This window comes from Centrocercus urophasianus, unplaced genomic scaffold (assembly GCF_019232065.1).
Source record: "Centrocercus urophasianus isolate 14NV4802_14NV808 unplaced genomic scaffold, USGS_Curo_1.0 seq_20, whole genome shotgun sequence".
NCBI classification, from domain to species: domain Eukaryota; kingdom Metazoa; phylum Chordata; class Aves; order Galliformes; family Phasianidae; genus Centrocercus; species Centrocercus urophasianus.
Genome location: NW_024884756.1, coordinates 11,670,621 through 11,688,919, shown reverse-complemented (window position 1 = coordinate 11,688,919; position 18,299 = coordinate 11,670,621). Strand labels below are relative to the sequence as shown.

The 18,299-nt window shown below is 39.7% G+C and overlaps 1 protein-coding gene across 9 annotated transcripts in view; it reads right to left on the bottom strand.

Moving 5' to 3' along the window:
* Positions 1-249: 249 nt before the first annotated feature.
* The window catches only part of PLEKHM3 (pleckstrin homology domain containing M3), a 106,306-nt gene continuing 88,256 nt past the window's right edge, over positions 250-18,299 (bottom strand). For all 9 annotated transcript variants that reach the window (XM_042822309.1, XM_042822308.1, XM_042822305.1 and 6 more), the window contains one exon: positions 250-6,727. In XM_042822309.1, coding sequence (XP_042678243.1) covers positions 6,550-6,727 — 178 coding nt within the window. In that variant the 3' untranslated portion in view covers positions 250-6,549. The remainder of the gene's footprint in view (positions 6,728-18,299) is intronic.

Here is an 18,299-nt window from a genome sequence, read left to right as displayed (position 1 = left end):
TTAAAAATCTGGGCATTTGGGGCTTTCAAACACACTTAAGAGACTGAAATGTAAATTCAAACACACCAAACCTGATGCAGTCATTGATAACATTTCCAGAGATCTTCTGCCTCACACCCAATAAAAATATCATAATTTACTTAGATTTTGAAGACTTTTACCAAGAACTAAGTATTTATAAGGAAACTAGCACTCTTATCCTGCACATGGTGCAGTACCCAGCAGAAGGCAGATTAAAAAGGAGAGGAGTAATTTTTGTAGTGTTTATTGAGAGATGCCTTTATACAGAAGGGACTGATGCTCTGATGCTGTCACAAGTGAATCCAAATAAACCCTGCTCAAGTATCAACACGCAATTCAACTCACCGAATTTAAATTACATTATTACACATCAATAATAAATTAAGACCATTGCCTAGTAGTTGCAGATAATTTAAACAAAATCCTTGTCAAAAGTAAAACAACAACCAAACAACAACAACAAAAAAAACCAAAAAATAAACAAAAGACCAATGAAACACACACAACAATGTTGCCAATAAATTAACAGATGAAGTAGCACACACATATAATTGTTTTCAAACAACTTACGGTGCTGCAGGTGAGCTGGAGCGCTGGTGGGAAGTAAGGCCAGGCCAAAGGAGCCAGTACCAAACCCTGAGCTCTGCCTATCATGCCTGGCTTCCCTCGGCCTCAAACTGCTTCAACTCGACTGGTGCTTATCTGGAAACTGCCTTTACCTCTTCAAATGTGCATTTTGCTCATTAATTCTTACTTTTGCTTGGCTCAAGTACAGAAGGGCCTGGTATAAGCCTACCTAGCATCAGAGGTATCAGTGCCACTCAAAATCAGTCTGAAAACACTTTAGTTGGAGCAAGATCAAGTGCATAAGCAAAACTGAAATAAATCCTTTCTCCACCAGTACAGTGCTATGCATTCAATGATTTACATTGGTTCAACACACATATTAGACAAAAATAAGTTACTGAGCCAATTACAGCTGTGTATGTGGATGAGACCTAACAGACATTGGTCCTGGACAGTTAATAGCCTTCCAGGCCCAAAGTTCTCCAATGCTGCCCACAAGTGGCATTCTGAGCTGACTTAAGGGCCACCTTAGTATCCAGGAAGAAACCTGCATATTAAGATATGACCCAAGCCAGTGTGTGCACACCAGGGTTTTCAAGTAAAGAAGCACTTGGCACACTATCTATCGTCCAGGCTGTCTGCTCACTACACTATTAAAGTGAAGGGAAAACAGTGCCACTGCCAAATGGGGATCCTGCTACTTGGGGTCAAAAGTGGCCTTAAAAGATCCCAGTTAGTACAGACATGTGCCCAAGATGAACACACACAGGATGAGGTTCGCTGTAGACTTTAACAAATAATGCTCATATTTAAGCAGGTTAACTCTCTCCCTAAGGTAATGCTGACAAAAAACCCCAGAGGCTTAGCTTTCACGAAAGACGACTGAATTAAAACTAAAGTTTGAGTAAATGCCCTCACTGCCACAAACCCAGCTTTACCATGTGGAACCCTCTCATCACATGGCACAGGCCAGCCAGCGGTTCCGGGAGGAGCAAAGCTGCAAGTTACCTGATCCTGCCTTAATGCCATTATTATATATCCACAGCACTGATGTTCTCACATTAGCACAACCTCATTTGTATATGAAAAAAAGCCCAGCTAGTCTCCAAAATGAAGGTAATAAAAACAATGCCCTCTCCCCCGCCCCCCAATGCTATCTTTTCTCACATTTCCCTCTCAAAGCACAGATAGTAAACAAATTTTATGCTAACCACTCCTAGCAAGATGGAAATTGCCATGAGCAAGGGTTTAGAGCTCTAACACCAAACATGCTCCATCGTGGCAGAGCATTCCTGACAAAATTCTTCATTGTTGGAAATTTAAGGCACCAGATTAAGCAAAAGTGAGGCATTTCCATGCAGCTTGGTATCTTCAGAGCTGGTATATACAGCCTGCAGAGCATACTTCATGAGGACAGAACAAGCAAATTGATTTATTCAGCTGCCCCAGCAAAAGAGCATGTGCAGCCACAGGAGAGTTCCAGTTTAAGCCTACAAGTTAATCAAACAAGCAGATTCAATCAGGAAATCCAAAACAGGAAGATAGAAACTAATATACAATACTGTAAGGCACTCCTACTGGGAAGGGAAAATTGGAAGGCAAATTATGAAGGAGAAAGCGATCAAACTTGACTAGCTCAAAAGCAAAGTCATCAGCTATGAAGCTGAAGCCTAGCCAGAGGCTCACCACTGTGAGCCAAGGCAGGGACAGAGACAGAAAGAAGGAAAGGAAGAGGGGACTGGCTTGCAGCTGAGCAGCAGAAACAAGAGATAAGATTATGATGATTATTCAAATTAATTTTCTTTTAGCGAGATCAACAGTCAGCTGCAGTACAGATCATGACCTTGGAAAGCCCAGGAAACTCAGTGGCTTCTGTTGCTACAGGGAAAAAGCAAAGTACAACTGTGCAGCTTCCCCATCAGCAGACATCCTCTGTTGTTTTGTTTTTTTTTAAAGTCCTTCAGGACATGATCATAAATCCATTATAATGCACACAGTATCCTAGTGTTATTTACTAAGACGAGACTTCATACGAGCAGCTCTAGAGGTACTCTGACGACTCACTTCTGACAGGGCATACTGTGCAGAATGCAAGATCCTCACCAAAAAGCATCTGCTCTTATCAGAAACCCTCACAACTGCCAGTTCCTAGGCCAAGACACTGTCACACCATAAAACCATCATTTTTCATCAACTAAAAGAGACAAAGATTTCTGGGGGATCCAAAATTCTGCAGATGGATAAAATCAAAAAAGCTGCAGTTTGCACTCTCTAGATATGTGTTTATCTACATTAAAAAGCTAGAAGTTTGGGTTAAGGAGAAAAATAGGGAGAATTGTGTAAGTTTATCTACAGTATTCTGCATTAAATAATCTCAGACTAACTAAATCGAGATGATAATTTTCTAAATAGTTGTAAAGTCAGGCTACAGTCCCTTGCAGTGAAGCATTCTATCTCTACAGTGATTTATAAGCTCTGTACAACAAAGTTAGAGCAGTAACTGGACCTACAAATCAATTTATCCTCCTCCTTAAGTAAAGGGAGCACCTTCTTTGTGAAGGAGACTAACAGCACATTTTATTTTTGAATCACAGTGAAAGGCTACTGTTCAAATTTATTTCTTGCATGGGCAGGATGGGACTAGAAGCACATACACACAAATTCCACCTCTGTCCACGTGTGTGGGGGACAGAAATGCATAATTTGGAAAGGCCCTAGGTACTTTTCCAGCTGGTGCCCACCTAGAAGTCTGCAGAGCGTAAACAAGGCTACGGAACAGGAAAACAGTACATTGGTGACCAGTGTGCACCACTACATTACACTAGCAGAGAAGTCATGCAAGATACAGTGTTATACAAAATCCAAACCACCTACAGAAGCATGGACAGTGCTTCCAGCAAGCAGGAAAACCATCCTTTTGAGGTCTTTCAAGAGTTAGCAACATGAACGGTAGTTTCTATTTATTCTTTCACCCTACAGCCCTAAAAATTGAAAAAGGCTCATTCCTACTTCACCAACAATTCCTGAAGGCAGGACTGGGCCTTTATGCTCTTGAAAGGCAGAAACAGAAGACTACATCCTACTCATCCATATGGAATAACTTCTTTTGGATAGGAGCTAGGCATCCCTGAGAGAAAAGCATCCGCTTTACAGTCTGCTCTTATAGCTACAGGAAGAAGCTCTATTACTTTTTCAAGGTAGAAAAATGCATCCATTTCATTTACAATTACACTGGATTAAAAATAGTAATTTCCAATGTATATTGTACATTATCCATTCACAAAAAGCTTTGGGTGCTGCCAGCATATCAAAAAACATGCTTTTGCTCTGCTCCCTGTCCTTAGCAATGCAGAGGTTCCAGACTCACCACTAATTCCAATGAATTTTCTGACAACAAAAGCTTTTTTCCCCTCTAAGTCTCAGATAACAAAGTAAAACTGTTCTGCAATAGCTGTACAAATTGAGAGCAACTCCAAAGCTGTCCACTGTTACTCCAGAATTTTACTAGAATATCCAGCCACTCTCATCACTGACACTTTAGACATCATGGCATCTATAAAAGTAATCAATACTTTGCAATGCCTAATTTCAATTCCTTGATGCTGTAGGGTATTCCACAGTGCACACAAGAACACTTTTCTAAATCGGAACATGAACTGGTGCCATAAAGTATCTTAAGTTCTAAAGCATTATGACATGGAAAACATAACTTTCTTTTTTTTTCTTTAATGACCCATCATTATGTCTAGAGTTAAATCAAAATAGTACTTGCCAGATTCCGACAGTCTGAGTTACTGGCTTTGCCACAGGACGGGCTGTAGTGACACACATTGAAAAACGTGGGAGTGTACTGTTTATTCAGCCAGTACCACTGTAATTCCTGTTTACATGACTAATTCCACAAGACTTGCTCAGTGTTTGCATATATGAACATGCAGGGAGTTCTTCACGTGGGAATGGACTTGGAAGGAACATTATATCCTTAAGGATGACAGCTGAAAATAACTCATTTCACATGAAGAACAGTGAGCTGCGTGAAACACAGATGTCCCTGTGTAAAGGAAGTATTAATTTTAGTGACAAAGGTGCATCGTTCACCAAGTTTATTAAATATAGGAATCCCTATACTACTCTGCCAAGAACATGGAAAAACCCTCACTTCCTTCCAAAGAGTCCCAATGGGAGAAAGACTTCTGGAAAAGAAAGGCACTGGTTGTCTAGTGTATACAGATATAAACATGCTTCTATATATATATATAGCAGTCATGCTGAAATTTGAGAAAGCTCAGATTCAGCTACTTTCTTCAAGGGAGGCTGGAAAAAGCAACCACTTACACTCCAATACAAGGCAGTTTGTAGCTTTCTAGCCTCTAATGTAAGATGATGTACCCTGCTCTTCTATTTAAAATACTTAGCAATTAGTGAGCTGCTTCAATGATCAATACTGCTTTCTACCTTGAATACAACAGCCTGCATATCATATAGGAAGCAAAGATCAGTATCCTGCATTTTAACAAACCTATGTGTGAGAAGAAAAATGCACATGCATGTGACTAGCTTTTTTCTTCTGAAACCATATTTGCTTTCTGCATATATATATGTGTGTATATATATACATGAATGCATTAATATGTATGTAATACACATATTACTGCAGGGTCTGGAGAAAGAGTTAAGAATACGAGCTGGAATGAGGAAGATCTCTAAGTCCTCATTAAAGGTGAAATCACACGAACTGAACACTATCAGCGATGATACGCATCACTGCAATAAAATCCATCATGTACTTCTCTGTCATAATATATTTATCATCTTTAGTACTTTCCCATGTTCCATGTGTATGAGGCAAACCCATACCTTGAGGAAGTTTGCTCTCTACTAGAGAAATCACTAGAGAAGTATAAACCCCCCTAAAGCTCCCAGAGAACTCAGGACACACGTTTGACATGAACATAGCAAACTAATGTTTCACAAATTTGGAGGTATATTCTAGGTAACTTGGACAAGAATGCTTTCCCAACTATTGATCTAGTAGGTTCAGGTCAGATGAACATGCAAAGTAAATTTCACCTCATAAAAACAAAACCAAGGTGGACAGTTAAAAAGTTCTTCAAACACAAGACTAGCAAGAGGTTGGAATGTCATGTTACTGCAGATGAGGATGTGACCCCACACAGATCAAGAATAAGCAGTGTAAAGCAGAATGGACTTCAGTGACGCAGCTTGACAGATATATAGTTAGCATAAACAAAAAACAGCAGCAAGTACCCTGCTTATCTGCTTATGTAATATTCCACTGAGTAGTTATAAATATGTAAACACAGCTAAAGAAATTATTCTGCATCTTATGCTAGCAAACATCCTGAATTAGGTTTGATGAGAGGTACTTTTGTTTCCTCTGCAAGGAGTGACATGTAAATGCACTGATCTTTTAAAAATAGCTCTCTGGAAACACAGGGAAATGGAACCATGTGTCCGTATCAAAAGGAACAGGAGGACTTAAAATCATTCCTGCCCTATTCTGTGACACACTTTACCAGAACCTCTGCGAAGGCTAATAATAAATAATACACATAAATAAGTAGATGATTGGTCAATTCTAAATGAACAACATCAAAAATAATGCATTAATGGCAGCAAATACTTTCTGCCTTGAGGAAAGGTCTTCTCCAGAGGTGGAAAAGAAAAAGATAAGTGCTTAATTAGCTAGACATAAAGCATTTCAAGTAAACCGTGTTTTGCATGAGAGCTAGCGGCTGAACTTCAATGCAAAATGCAGTTTAGCCACAGATAATCCAAAGCCGACAAGGCTTTACGGTTACTTTGGCAGCTGCTATTCATAGCTGAAGAAGATCAAATATTGTTTTGCAAAAAAGATTTCTGCCTAGCTAAGCTGAGAGATTGCTTGAGCTGGCAGCTGGGGAAGAGGTTCTCTTCAGGCTTGCCACTGCCTTGAGGAACTCATGTGTTCTGATATGACAACTCAAACATGTTGCAAGACTCTTCAAAATTTTCATCCATATTCAGTCGCCTCCAGAAGGACTTCTGCTTCTTCTGCAATTCTTTACGCACACACCTGGGACACGGTACAGCCTTCACTTTGCATTCAGAGTGGAAGACAGCACCACAGCTTTCACACCTGCAAACACAAATTAGCGTCAAAATTGAATGACAAAATAAGACCAGAGCATGCAACGGACTTCACATCGACCGTGGACAGTAGGCATTCCTTCAAATTCTGGTAGCTCAAAAGAGCACGCTACATTTCAAAAGTGCGCAGTATCAAAGGGCAGTGTCTTGCTCACATCTCTGATGGTGTAAAGCTACTCAGGAGCACTTGCATCCATATGTACTTGCTGAGAATCTGTTTCAGTGTTTCTCCTTCACCTTACAAGGATTAATATTTATCTCTTCTTATTAATTAGCATTCAGGCTATCACAGGATATATATAATTTTTGATTTATGAATGAAAAGTTTGCTACTCTGGTCTGTAATGAAGAATAACATTATTCATTTCCAGTAAGATACACTTCAGAATTTGGAACAGTCAAGATGTTTTGTCAATGAAGTTCCAGGGGTCAGCTGTTCTCGAAGGAGTAAAATAGTCCACTTCAACAGCAGGAAAAGAAATCATTCCAAACAGTAAAAATAATGGGGAAAGGCAGGAAGTATTTTCTGCTGTGTCCCACAGAAGAACCAGACAAGATGGTAATGGATGTAATGTCATAGTAGATCAAGCCTCCAATTCCACATGGCTGTGGAGCACTGAAATGTCTGGCAACCCTGGAGCGAGCTAGAGCTAAGCAGATGGACATTTTCTCAGCTTTTTGATGCAAGTAACTGTATAATGACAGTAAGTCACTGCATTGCTGCAGTTCCACAACCAAATGAAAATAAATAAATAAATAAATGGATGACAGCATCAGAATTACAAAGTCTTAGATTACTGTTGTGTAATCAAACAAAGGAAGCAACAGAACAGAACTAGAGCAGCTCTTGAATGTAAACGAGGCATGCTTGTCAGGCTGGTGATTTCTGTCTCGCAATGCCTCATTCTCCCACAGCTACCATAGTCTATACGAGAATCTTGGCATCCATTTTTATACTCTTACTGTTATTTTTTTCATATTTTTGGGTTGGTTTTTTTTTTTGCTTGTTGAGGAAATTTTCTTATTGTTTGAAATAAAGTTATCAACATTATGAAGAAAAAAAAGAAAATATGAAGCAGCAAGCCTCAAATGCTGAGAAGCCATAAGGCAAATAAAAGCCACTTTTAAAAGAAATAGCAGTACTTGGCATGCAGTCTGGAAAGAATTATGGAGAACTCCATAAGTTAACACAATCTGTTTTGTTAACTATGATAGCCACATCTGCATTTCACCTATAACTTTTAAGAAGTGGTTCTTGAGCTGGCTTTAGGACTTACTTATGGGTCCAAAGATAGACTAATAGTAACAGATGAGCTTTGAGATGGCTATACAGAGGTCTGAAGAGGCAGACTTCTAGATAGCACAAATTGACAGAATTCAACTAGCAAGATTAAAGAACTGAAGTACAATGCTAACTACTGTGCTCTGTTGTGCTAGAACTTGACATACTCTCATTAATGCGTCCAGCTCGTGAGTCTGAAACTGTTTTTGAAGCAAGAAAGTGGCTCACAGAGATATTTCTCTTTCTGAGCACACAAATGATAAAGTATGTTATGGCTCTGACTCAGTGAAGCACATAAACACGTGCTTGTGACTAGCATCACGGTGATCTCCTTGCAATTACTGATTTGAGTAAAATTAAGCATGCACTTATGTGCTTTGCTGAAATGGGATCTCTACCAACAGACACTGTAATGGATGAAGGAAAGACATAGAGGACAGACGTGTCTTTAAAACTTTACATCATTCTGACCTGACACTAATGGTGATTTTATCAAGCTAATTTTCCCTTGTTAGTCAGCAATTTGCTGCACTCTGGAAGTTGCTAGAGAATAATGATTGATGAGCAGTGTAATTTTGTGCTTTTGCACTGCCACTCCCTATGCTCATTCAGTATTTCTCCACACCACTTGATGAGGTGACAAAAGTTATCAAAACTTGCTGCTAGAATGGTTGCCAGAAGGATTAAAGGAGTCAGCACACCTGCTCCTCCCAGTGAAAGGTCATCAACAGAGAAAACAATGATTTACGGCATTTAAATTAATATTAATTCGTGTTTCAGAAGTAAGCAGTGGAAAAAAGTAACAAACTTCTTTCATTCCTGCTCCAAACCAAAAGAAAAAAAGACTGCACTTTTACTAGGGATGGAACAACAAGCCAAAGCTCTGACTGGGTGGGACCCCACACTGTGAGGCATTCAGCAGAGGCAGTGCAAACAGCCTGCCCTGCAACTCACAACCCACACCACTGCTTCACTGTGGAAGAGCCCTGGAAAAGCCTGAAGAACAGAGCTCTGAGGAGAAGTGCAAACTACCTCTTGCTCTCCAGAGGGACAAGGAGAGAGAACGTCTGAGTGAGTTCTCACTGTATACTTCTATCTTCTCACTGCTGAAGAAACTCAGTCACATGAGGCTAATATTGAACTTGCACTTGCATGGATGGCAGATTACTCTTTGCCCAAGCCATCTGTGCCTTTGCTTTTCACTGTATCAAATCCAGTCAGTTTCAAATGATCCTGGTAATTTCAAATGGTCGACCATTCCTACTCACCCTGGGAGAAAATTTTCAGTGATAACAAAAAAACCCTTCCAAATTATATTCTATTTTAGAATATTACAAGCAGATTTCTTCTTCTTTAATCCTGAAGTCTAGTTTTATCACCATTGTAGCATCAAAAATGGAAGGGCCATTAGTGCTAAGAACAGTCTGTTGTTCCTGCTTCATCACGTATTCTGAAGTCTTTTCCTTGCCATGAAGAACTTGGACAGATAGACACTGCTCTTCAAATAATATATTTGCGTATCTAGCTGCACAAGCTTCTTTCTCCAGATGTTATGAAACAGAGGCATTAAATCCTAGAAAAGCAGCAAGAGTCTCTCTCTCACTCAAATGATTTGATGTAACACGCAGGACTTGCAGGTTCAGATGGCTACACGCTGGCAGAGTATCTCTCCAAGTGCAGGAACCTGCACTCCATAAGGCTTATCAGGCACTAAAGTGCACATTAGTGCTGAGCTGCACTTAGGTGTTGATCCCATATTTGTTCTGCATCACTATCTTTGGAGTTGCAGAGCTTGCACTTAAAGTCGCTGGTAAACTCTGTCTCTGCTATTAGACTGACATTTTTCCCTTTGTGCACAGCTCCAAGTAAGCTCCTTTTTGATGACACTGTGTTTTTACACATGCGAAAACTCAAATACCAAGTGCAACAACTTAATTGCTCCATCAATTGCCTTTCTGCTGAAACTCCACCAGGAAGTCATGGGTACAATGATGGGGAAAGCAAAGAAAAGAATCCAGGAGCTGGATTAGCAGCAGCTTTACTTTGTGAAGGGAACAGCAGCACCTGTGTTAGGAAAAAAGGGTGTTCCACATGCACTTCTAAATTGATACTGCCTTTTGAAAACCGATCTCACAGAGCTATTTCTAAGCCTTTCCTCATATTCTTTTGTAGAGTTTTTGACAGAAAAAAAACCAGCATGGGTGGAGTTCACAAACAAAACAAAACAAAAAAAAAACAGACAAGAATTGCCTTTGCTACTTTTTAAGAAGGTAGAGAACAGAATAAAAATTACAAAAAGCAGCTTTTTTTTTCAGGCTGGCAAACTGAATATCTGCACAAAAGTAAACACATAGATGCCTTTATGTGGCTAATACTTCCCTGATGAAGGATGAAGAAAAATGTCAATCTTCCTGCCTGTAACTGCCAGCCAGTTGTTACTTACTGAGACCACTACCAAAACTGTTCTCTGACTCCCTAAAAACACTCTACAACTAACTCTTCACATGTGAGTTTCACAGTTTTTCTTTGCTGCTGTTTTCAACCCTCAGTATGCCCAAAAGCTTTTATTTTCCTGGAAAAAAAAAAAAAAGATTTTGTGATTTACAAAAGGCTCATGTAATAGTTACTATGTATACTCATTTTTTCCTTAAACCTCATTGTTTTCATAGGTAACTTATGGTTCAGGTACTACTGTATCTCAAAATCTCTGCATCTTTTGTGAAATTTCTATATGCCACAGTTAATATACGATGAGTCCACAGCCATTCAGGCTTTTCTTGTTTCCTTATGTAATAAACGATACTGCACATTAATAGCATCTTGCTATTTCTCAAACATTATCTGAAGAATTGGTGAACACTGACTGTTACTCACATACTGACTTTCAGCCTCTTCAGACAGCATCTGAAATTGTTTCCTCTCTATTTTGATGTTTTCTCTCTTTTCTCTTTTACTTGACCAATTCTATCAAGATGACAAAGGGTGTTTCATGTTTTAATGATATTTTACTTGTTTGAAAACTGAAGTAATATAAGTGCAAAGAACTATTCATTTCTCTAAATAATCTCTATCGCACTGAAAAGTATGCTAAGAGAAGGGCCTCAGCTCTCCATAGCCAGACCAGCTAGACAGGCATTATAATGCTCTTCTTATTATCACTAGTTACAAAAGAAAAGCCTTCCTACACTAAAAGCACAAAACCACTCCTTATGTGCTGAAGAAATGTCCACATTATTATCTGAGCCTGGACATTTGAAACATAAGGATGTCAATTTTTGGTAAACTGTAAATTCTGGTAAATCCCTCACATTGCACAGGCTCATGCGTCAAATAATTCTAGATTCTGCTCTACCAATTGATCATATTTCTATTTATCCTCACATTGTGCCATTATTCAGGTCCTCTCACAGGTACGATCAGAGGGGGCACTCCCAAAGGAGGGGGTGCAACTCAAAAGAGGACTGCCTCAAAGAGCTTCCAACTTAAACAGCAAAATAAACTGGGGATGATCAATTCATGACCCACAGTATAATATGAAAGACAGTTTTGTCTTCTAGGAATCTTACAGGTTGGGAGGATAACCATTGTGACTGTTGGGATGAAGCTGCTGGGACCAGCCAAGTTCATTAGGATTGCTTTAGTACCACAGCACATGGGCTGCACCAGTTCTGGCTTCCAAATACCAAGCTGGGAATCATGGCTATGCTGTTCAGTCCTGGAATGAACAAACAGTGGATGACAGATAGACCGCCATTCCTGTTTCACAAATATGAAACAATGATGAGGTGAACTGACTTGCTTAAGGTAAACCAGAAGCATTTACAAGAGAAGAGAAAGAAGAAGCAAAGAGCTCTCCCTTATCTCCCTGCAGCACCATACTCACCTGCCATTCTTTCCCTTCTAGTTTTATACACTTATTTTTTTTCCACAGCAGACCCACTTCCTCTGTGCCAAGCCTTATACACATTTACTCACATGAGTAATTTACTCACTTTGAGTATTTACTTTAAAGTAATTTCAGTAAGGATTTGATGCAGGATGGATCCCTTCATTGCCTAGATCTCTTCAGATTACTGTTTTAATTCGTTCTTGCAGGGTACAAACAAGAAAAAAAAAAGAGTTGTTCATTATACTTTCCTTAGATTATGTTATACTTTCACTAAGAACCATAAATATTAAGGCACCTTTAACTCTGTTACTAAAAAGACAATTGGCAGAGCAAACCACAGCAGCTTAAAGAAGATTTGCCTAGGGATTCTAGCATGAATACCACCCCACATAATCCACATGTGCATGTCTGCAAGGTATTTCTGAATTGCTCAGCTAAGAGTATTGCAGGCATGCCCTTCAGAACTCTTAAGAGACTTTTAGCAGAACACAAGGAAAAAGAAAATGGACTAGACTGTGTTCACTTGCAACACAAAAAAAGCCTCAAAGGCAATCAATGCCTGACATACATGTGCAACAATATTATTACAGTTGCCTAGGAACCATGGCAACGAGCCTGCCTACGCAGGATGCTGATGTAGTAAATGAATGGAAGAAAGTTGGCAGTGATATGGCATTGATTTGTCCCTATAAGGATCTTGTTAGGATAATGCCTTTTATGACACACTTATAGCCTACCCAATCCCTGAAATATGAAATAATTACATCTGAAATTCAAATTCACTCTGAACAATTAATTCAGTGCTGAAAGAGCTTGCACAAATAGAAATGGCAATCCAAAGCATAATCATATTTTTCATTTCTATATACCTCCTTCTCAGAGGGTTACTCTCAGTATGCTAACATAGCTTAAAGATGCTCCTTGTTTATAACAGAACAGGGCTGGGTTCTGGGCTGGCTCAGAAACACACAGAAAGATAATAAATAACTGCAGCCACCAACCATCAGCCCAGTTATGTTCTGTGGGAGCTAATGCAGGTTACAGCTAGCAGTTAGCAAGGGGCTTATAGTGATTGCCAGCCTGCACTGATGGGGCTTACCAAGGAGAACACCCACAGTCTGGATCCCTGCAACAGCTGCACAGACCTCCCCAGCCACAGCCTGACATGGTGTCCATACTCAACACTGCTGCTGATCCAGTAATGCTACCCAGTGTCTCTGCATGAAAACTGCAAGACCAGCTTTAACGCTCCCTTATATCTAGCATGGTCAGAGTGATCCCCATGTTGAAGCATCCCAAGCAGATGGGAGTGTGAATGAATGAGCTTCTTCCTCTCCCCCGATTAGGCTGCCCATGGTGCCCTAGGTGCTTTCCATCCATACCTACGTCTGTGTCCTTGTTCCTTCAGACCAGCAACCTCTGCCAAGGTCAACTACATTCAGCGGAGATGGAGAGAGATATGAAAGCCTCATAAATGAGGGGAAAAGCAGGCAGCTCATAAGAGGGGACAGAAAACCACTAGTGTCTCACTGGCAGCACAGTAAGGCTCGGTGTCAATTCCTCTCTTACCAGACCCAGAACAATCAAAGAGAGAAGAGAAAATGCCCATCAGGCCTTAATTTTAAGTGCTCACAGAACAATTGGCTACAGGTGAGGGCTGAGCCAGAATAGTTTGATTTAAGCACCTGCTATTCTCTGACAGTTGTGTACAGAGGCTGAGTTATAACACTGAAGCACACCAGTGGGGTCAAGCAGGAGCAAAGACATCCTACAGTACTCCTCTCTACAGAACTCTGTGCTCCAGACTAAGGAGGAACGTGCATCCCTAGCTCCCCCTCAGCTATGGCTGCAGGGATTTATGCTGCACTTATCTACATGTATTTCCATACTTCTGTCCAGATGGAGAATTAAGGACTGACTGTCCACCTCAGCCCTGCACTCTCAAGTTGTCCAAGTCCAAAGGTATCAAACCAAGTAATGTGACCTATACACAGCAATCCTCAAGAAGTCTGCAAAGAGACAGTAAGGACAGTATGAATGCATTTTTAACATACAGTGATTACACTTCAGTCAGTGGAGATTATTCACTTTGGAAGGGAGAAAATTCCTACATAGGCACTGCCTGCAAGCCACCAAAAATGCAGAAATGTCATAGAGATTCAAGTATTCACATAGCTCAGACCTGTATACCTTTTGCCTCTGAGAGCTGCCACAGCATGACCCGAAACTCCTCTACCTGTCTTACTATTAATGCTCTGTATTCACCAAGTGCTGGTTGAAAACCTAAAAGCAGAGCCAGGTAACAACATCCCTTAACCATCACAGTTTGATTACATGACTCTTCATTACAAGTCTCATGTCTTGAAATCTTGTGATTAAGTTAGGATTTTTGCTTTTATTAAGAAAAAGGCAAATGCACTTAAGATTTCATGGCTCTGCAGTAATGCTGAAGACACATCTATCTGGACCTTAGATGGAAAAAAAGGAACTTAAATTCTTAAAGTAATCTTAGAATTTCCAAGCACTTAAAAGCTGTAATGTTGACTTTCAGGGGTATTTGAAAAGTTGGTGTCTGATATACAAAGAACCTTGCTCGCAAGATGGCGAAGGTCTACCTCAAAAGGGAATTCTGCATGAGGAAGGAAGAGGAAATTAGAAGGTCCTGAACAGCAAGTGGGAAATCTAGAACAAGGAAGAAGGCACAGGACGGCAGTCATAAAGCAGAAACAGGAAGTGAGATGGCTGCCATGCCTAGATGGGGGAAAGTGCAGCAGGTAGCACTGCAGAGGCCTTCTTGCTTGAAATTAAGTGCCTGCTTTTATGCAGAACCTTCTAATTCACACTAATCTGACACAAGGCAGGAAAAACTGATCTCTAAAGCTAATCTAGATCCAAAATACAATGCTCTATGAAAAAGCCTGTATATTCTTTCTTGTAATGCATTTTAGATAAAGTTACTGCAATGATCTGCTCAGACAAAAATCAGATTTGGTCCAGCAGATTTTAGCCCATTTTGACAGATTCAACAGAAATTACATCATGCAGATAATTTAGCACCTGCTTTGATGCCTACATTTCTTTATGCCGAGCAGATCCCTTCAGGATACTTTGAATAAGCTTTTTACACTATCAACATCCAGTGAATTTAGCTCTTTCACAAAACAAGTACTAAAACACTAGCACACCTCAAGGGAACTGGGTCTAGAGAAGGGCTGTCTAGCACAAAACACACCAAAGCAATAGGGAAAATGATGTACTTCAAATGATACCCTGCACTTCTGCCCAGGTATCTTCTGGAAATGCCCTGTGCTGTATATGTCAATCTCTTCACCTACTATCTACCTTTCTCACAAATGCTCAGAGCTGATTTTGTCCAGCAATACAGCATCTGCAACACAGTTAGCTGCAGCCTTGCAAAAACTGTGGCATGTGTATAAATGTAGACACAGCCCCAGAGCCCTTAGTAGGACTTTTTGCTACATGTAAGTTAAGTACATTCATAGGTCTTAACAGGATGGTGGCCAAAGATTATAGAGGCATCCTGGTTCATATAGTTAAGCCTGTTCTGTGGCACATCTATTTTAAACTTGGGTCTTCTGGTTTGTATCTTTAAAGGGCTACATGTCTTAACTGATCTTCAGAACAAATTAATTTCACAAAGCAAAAACAGCTTAGCCTTGATAAATGAATACAAACACAAAAGAACCACTCTCCTTCGTTCATGTGCATCCAGAGGCAGAACATAAAAGGCAAGGAATTGACTTGCCAGGCCTTAACCAAGTGAGTAGATTTGCCAGTGAAATACAATGCGTTACCTATGAGGGTAGTCACTAGGACGGCAGCACTCGGGCAAGAGCATAACTTTATTAACTGAGTAGCACATAATAATCTTAACCATAATTACCCAATTATTTAATTAGACAGAAAATTATAATAATGAATAATTCCATTCTCATTCCAATGGTATTTTTCTCATTATTCTTTAAGATATAACCCTTGTTAAAGAATGTTCTAGGTAAAACAAATGGGGCTACATATCATAAACAACTATAGCACTAAGCAGTTTTTTTTTCCCGTTCTACCATTACTTTTTATTTTAAGACACACTACATTAATGAAGAATGACCAATACTAGGAAAACTTGAGGGGTAGTGCTCAACTGCTCTAATAAACATGTTTATAACCCGAAATATTTAAGCTCATTTCACAACATCTGTAAAAATAAAATTTGGAATACAGTAGGAATAAATAAGTTTATTTGGAAAATTTTAGCCTGAGGCAAATTTAGTTGAAGACATGAAACAGGAGGTTGATGCTCTGATTGTTAAAGTTGCCAGAACACCAGCAATCAACATCCAGAAATGTTGAGAGTTTACATTAGCTGGCTATTTGCTCCTTGAAATGCATAATTAACTCAGTAGGCTTTAAATATAGACTTTACGATGTAAAGGTCTTCAGAAAGAAGCATAATTTTTGAAATTTAGGAAGAATCTAGATGAATTCATATAAATACTTGAAAGAAAGACAAAGGAGGAAAGTGAAGACAGAGGAATCAGATAAGAAGAGGCATCCAAAAGGATGGGCCAATTTACAAAAAAAAATAAATAGTTTAACTACTGAATCAAGGCTTTCATTAAGCTCTGTGCAGAATGGCCACCTCCCAAGAAAAGCCACAGAAAGGAAATATCATTAGAAAGCTTATGACTTTGTGAGCCCACCCTTACATTCAAGGCAGCAAACTGTTGCTCTGTATTGTTGAGCAGGATGTAAAGAGTCTGACAAGCACAGCCCACAGACACGCTAATTAAGTGAACTGATTGTGTTTATTTTGGAACCTCTGCCAACAAAGGAATGTGTCATGCTGATTAGTGAGAGAAGGGTATGTAATATATGTGTATTCAAACCCTGAGGAGCACATAACCCAGGTATTCACTCTGTTTGCTCAGGGACTGACAAAAATTACTTTTAAAGCAAATAACCTGACCAACGAGAAACTCCAGCCCTCAAGAGGGGCCCCCCCTTTTCTCTGAGATACACATATCTAAAGAAGACCCATCCTTCATAAATTCCTACTGAAGACTAAATAAATTCCTACTGAAGACTGAAACTGCGAGAAAGGCTTTGGAAAGAAATGAACTCTCGAAGGTGACCTAAGACACCACAAAGATGGAAAGGTAACAGTCATCTGAAAACCACCTCAGAATGGCACTAGCCTCTCTGACAGCTGCCACTCTTTTCTCCAAAGAGTAAAGAAATTAAGGGAAGTAGCCAGGAAAACAAACGTCAGCTCAACACAGACAAACACACAAACTGACCTCCCTATTCAAACGTGCAACACAGAAGTGAAGTTTAGAAAAGCTGTACCCACTTTCAAATATTTCCAAACCAAGAGCCCAGTTTGCTGGTAGAATTAGCAGAATGTTCAGAAGTGAGTGACTAAATCGTGAAAGCGTGGAAAGAGAGTCTTCAGAGCTCTGCTGCTCTTTCTTCTTTAACTCAGCAGCTACAACCAGGGTAATTCCAAGTCCAGGCAGTCCTGAGTGTAAAATGTGAGTACTATGCTGCAGACAGCAATTCCAGGAAACCGAGACCTTTTCCTATGTCTAACCAGCCTTCCCATGTTATACCTGAGCACTGACTACAAAACCTCTCTGATCTGTGTAAGATGGCTACAGATGTGAAAATTCTTTCCGGGCCTTTCCTTCAGTGCTTTGCAATGATGAAGTTGCACAGTAACATGCACAAGCTCCTTTGTCATTACGACTTGTCTCTAGCCTAAAGGCAGAAAAGAGTGAAAATATGGGATTGTCATAATCTGGTTAGCTTCACAGATGTGCATGTGCCCACATGAGTAGTAATACAATGAAAAAGCTAACAAAGGGAAACAGAAAATGCTAAGGACAAAAGGTTTAGCAATAAGGAGTACAAAAGAAGCAAGTAAAATGACCTCTGACAAAACAAGAAAGAGAAATATCGAAGAACCATTCATGCCGACTGTGTTTCAATTAAAATCACTAAAGAAGATGTTGTCTTTGGCATGACATCAACCACATTTGTGAAACATGAATAAATGTCCTTTCTGGTTTCTAATTCACATAAAAACAGGAGCTACAGCAGCTTCTTTTGGCTTTCACTGGACTACTGGCAAATACTATTTTGAAGGTTTTAAAGTTGTAATTGCAAAGTAAGACTTATCTCAGCTGAAGGGTATGGAAACAATATATATCCAACAATGTTTTTGTGACCAAAAATACCCAGGCAGATCACACAGATACTTCAGGTAAACTTGTCTTCTCAAATGCTCTTACATTTTCTCATCAATCTTTAATTGCCTTTTATATACTCTTAATAAGCCTCTGATGCTTTTTATATCCTAGTCTCTTTTTAACT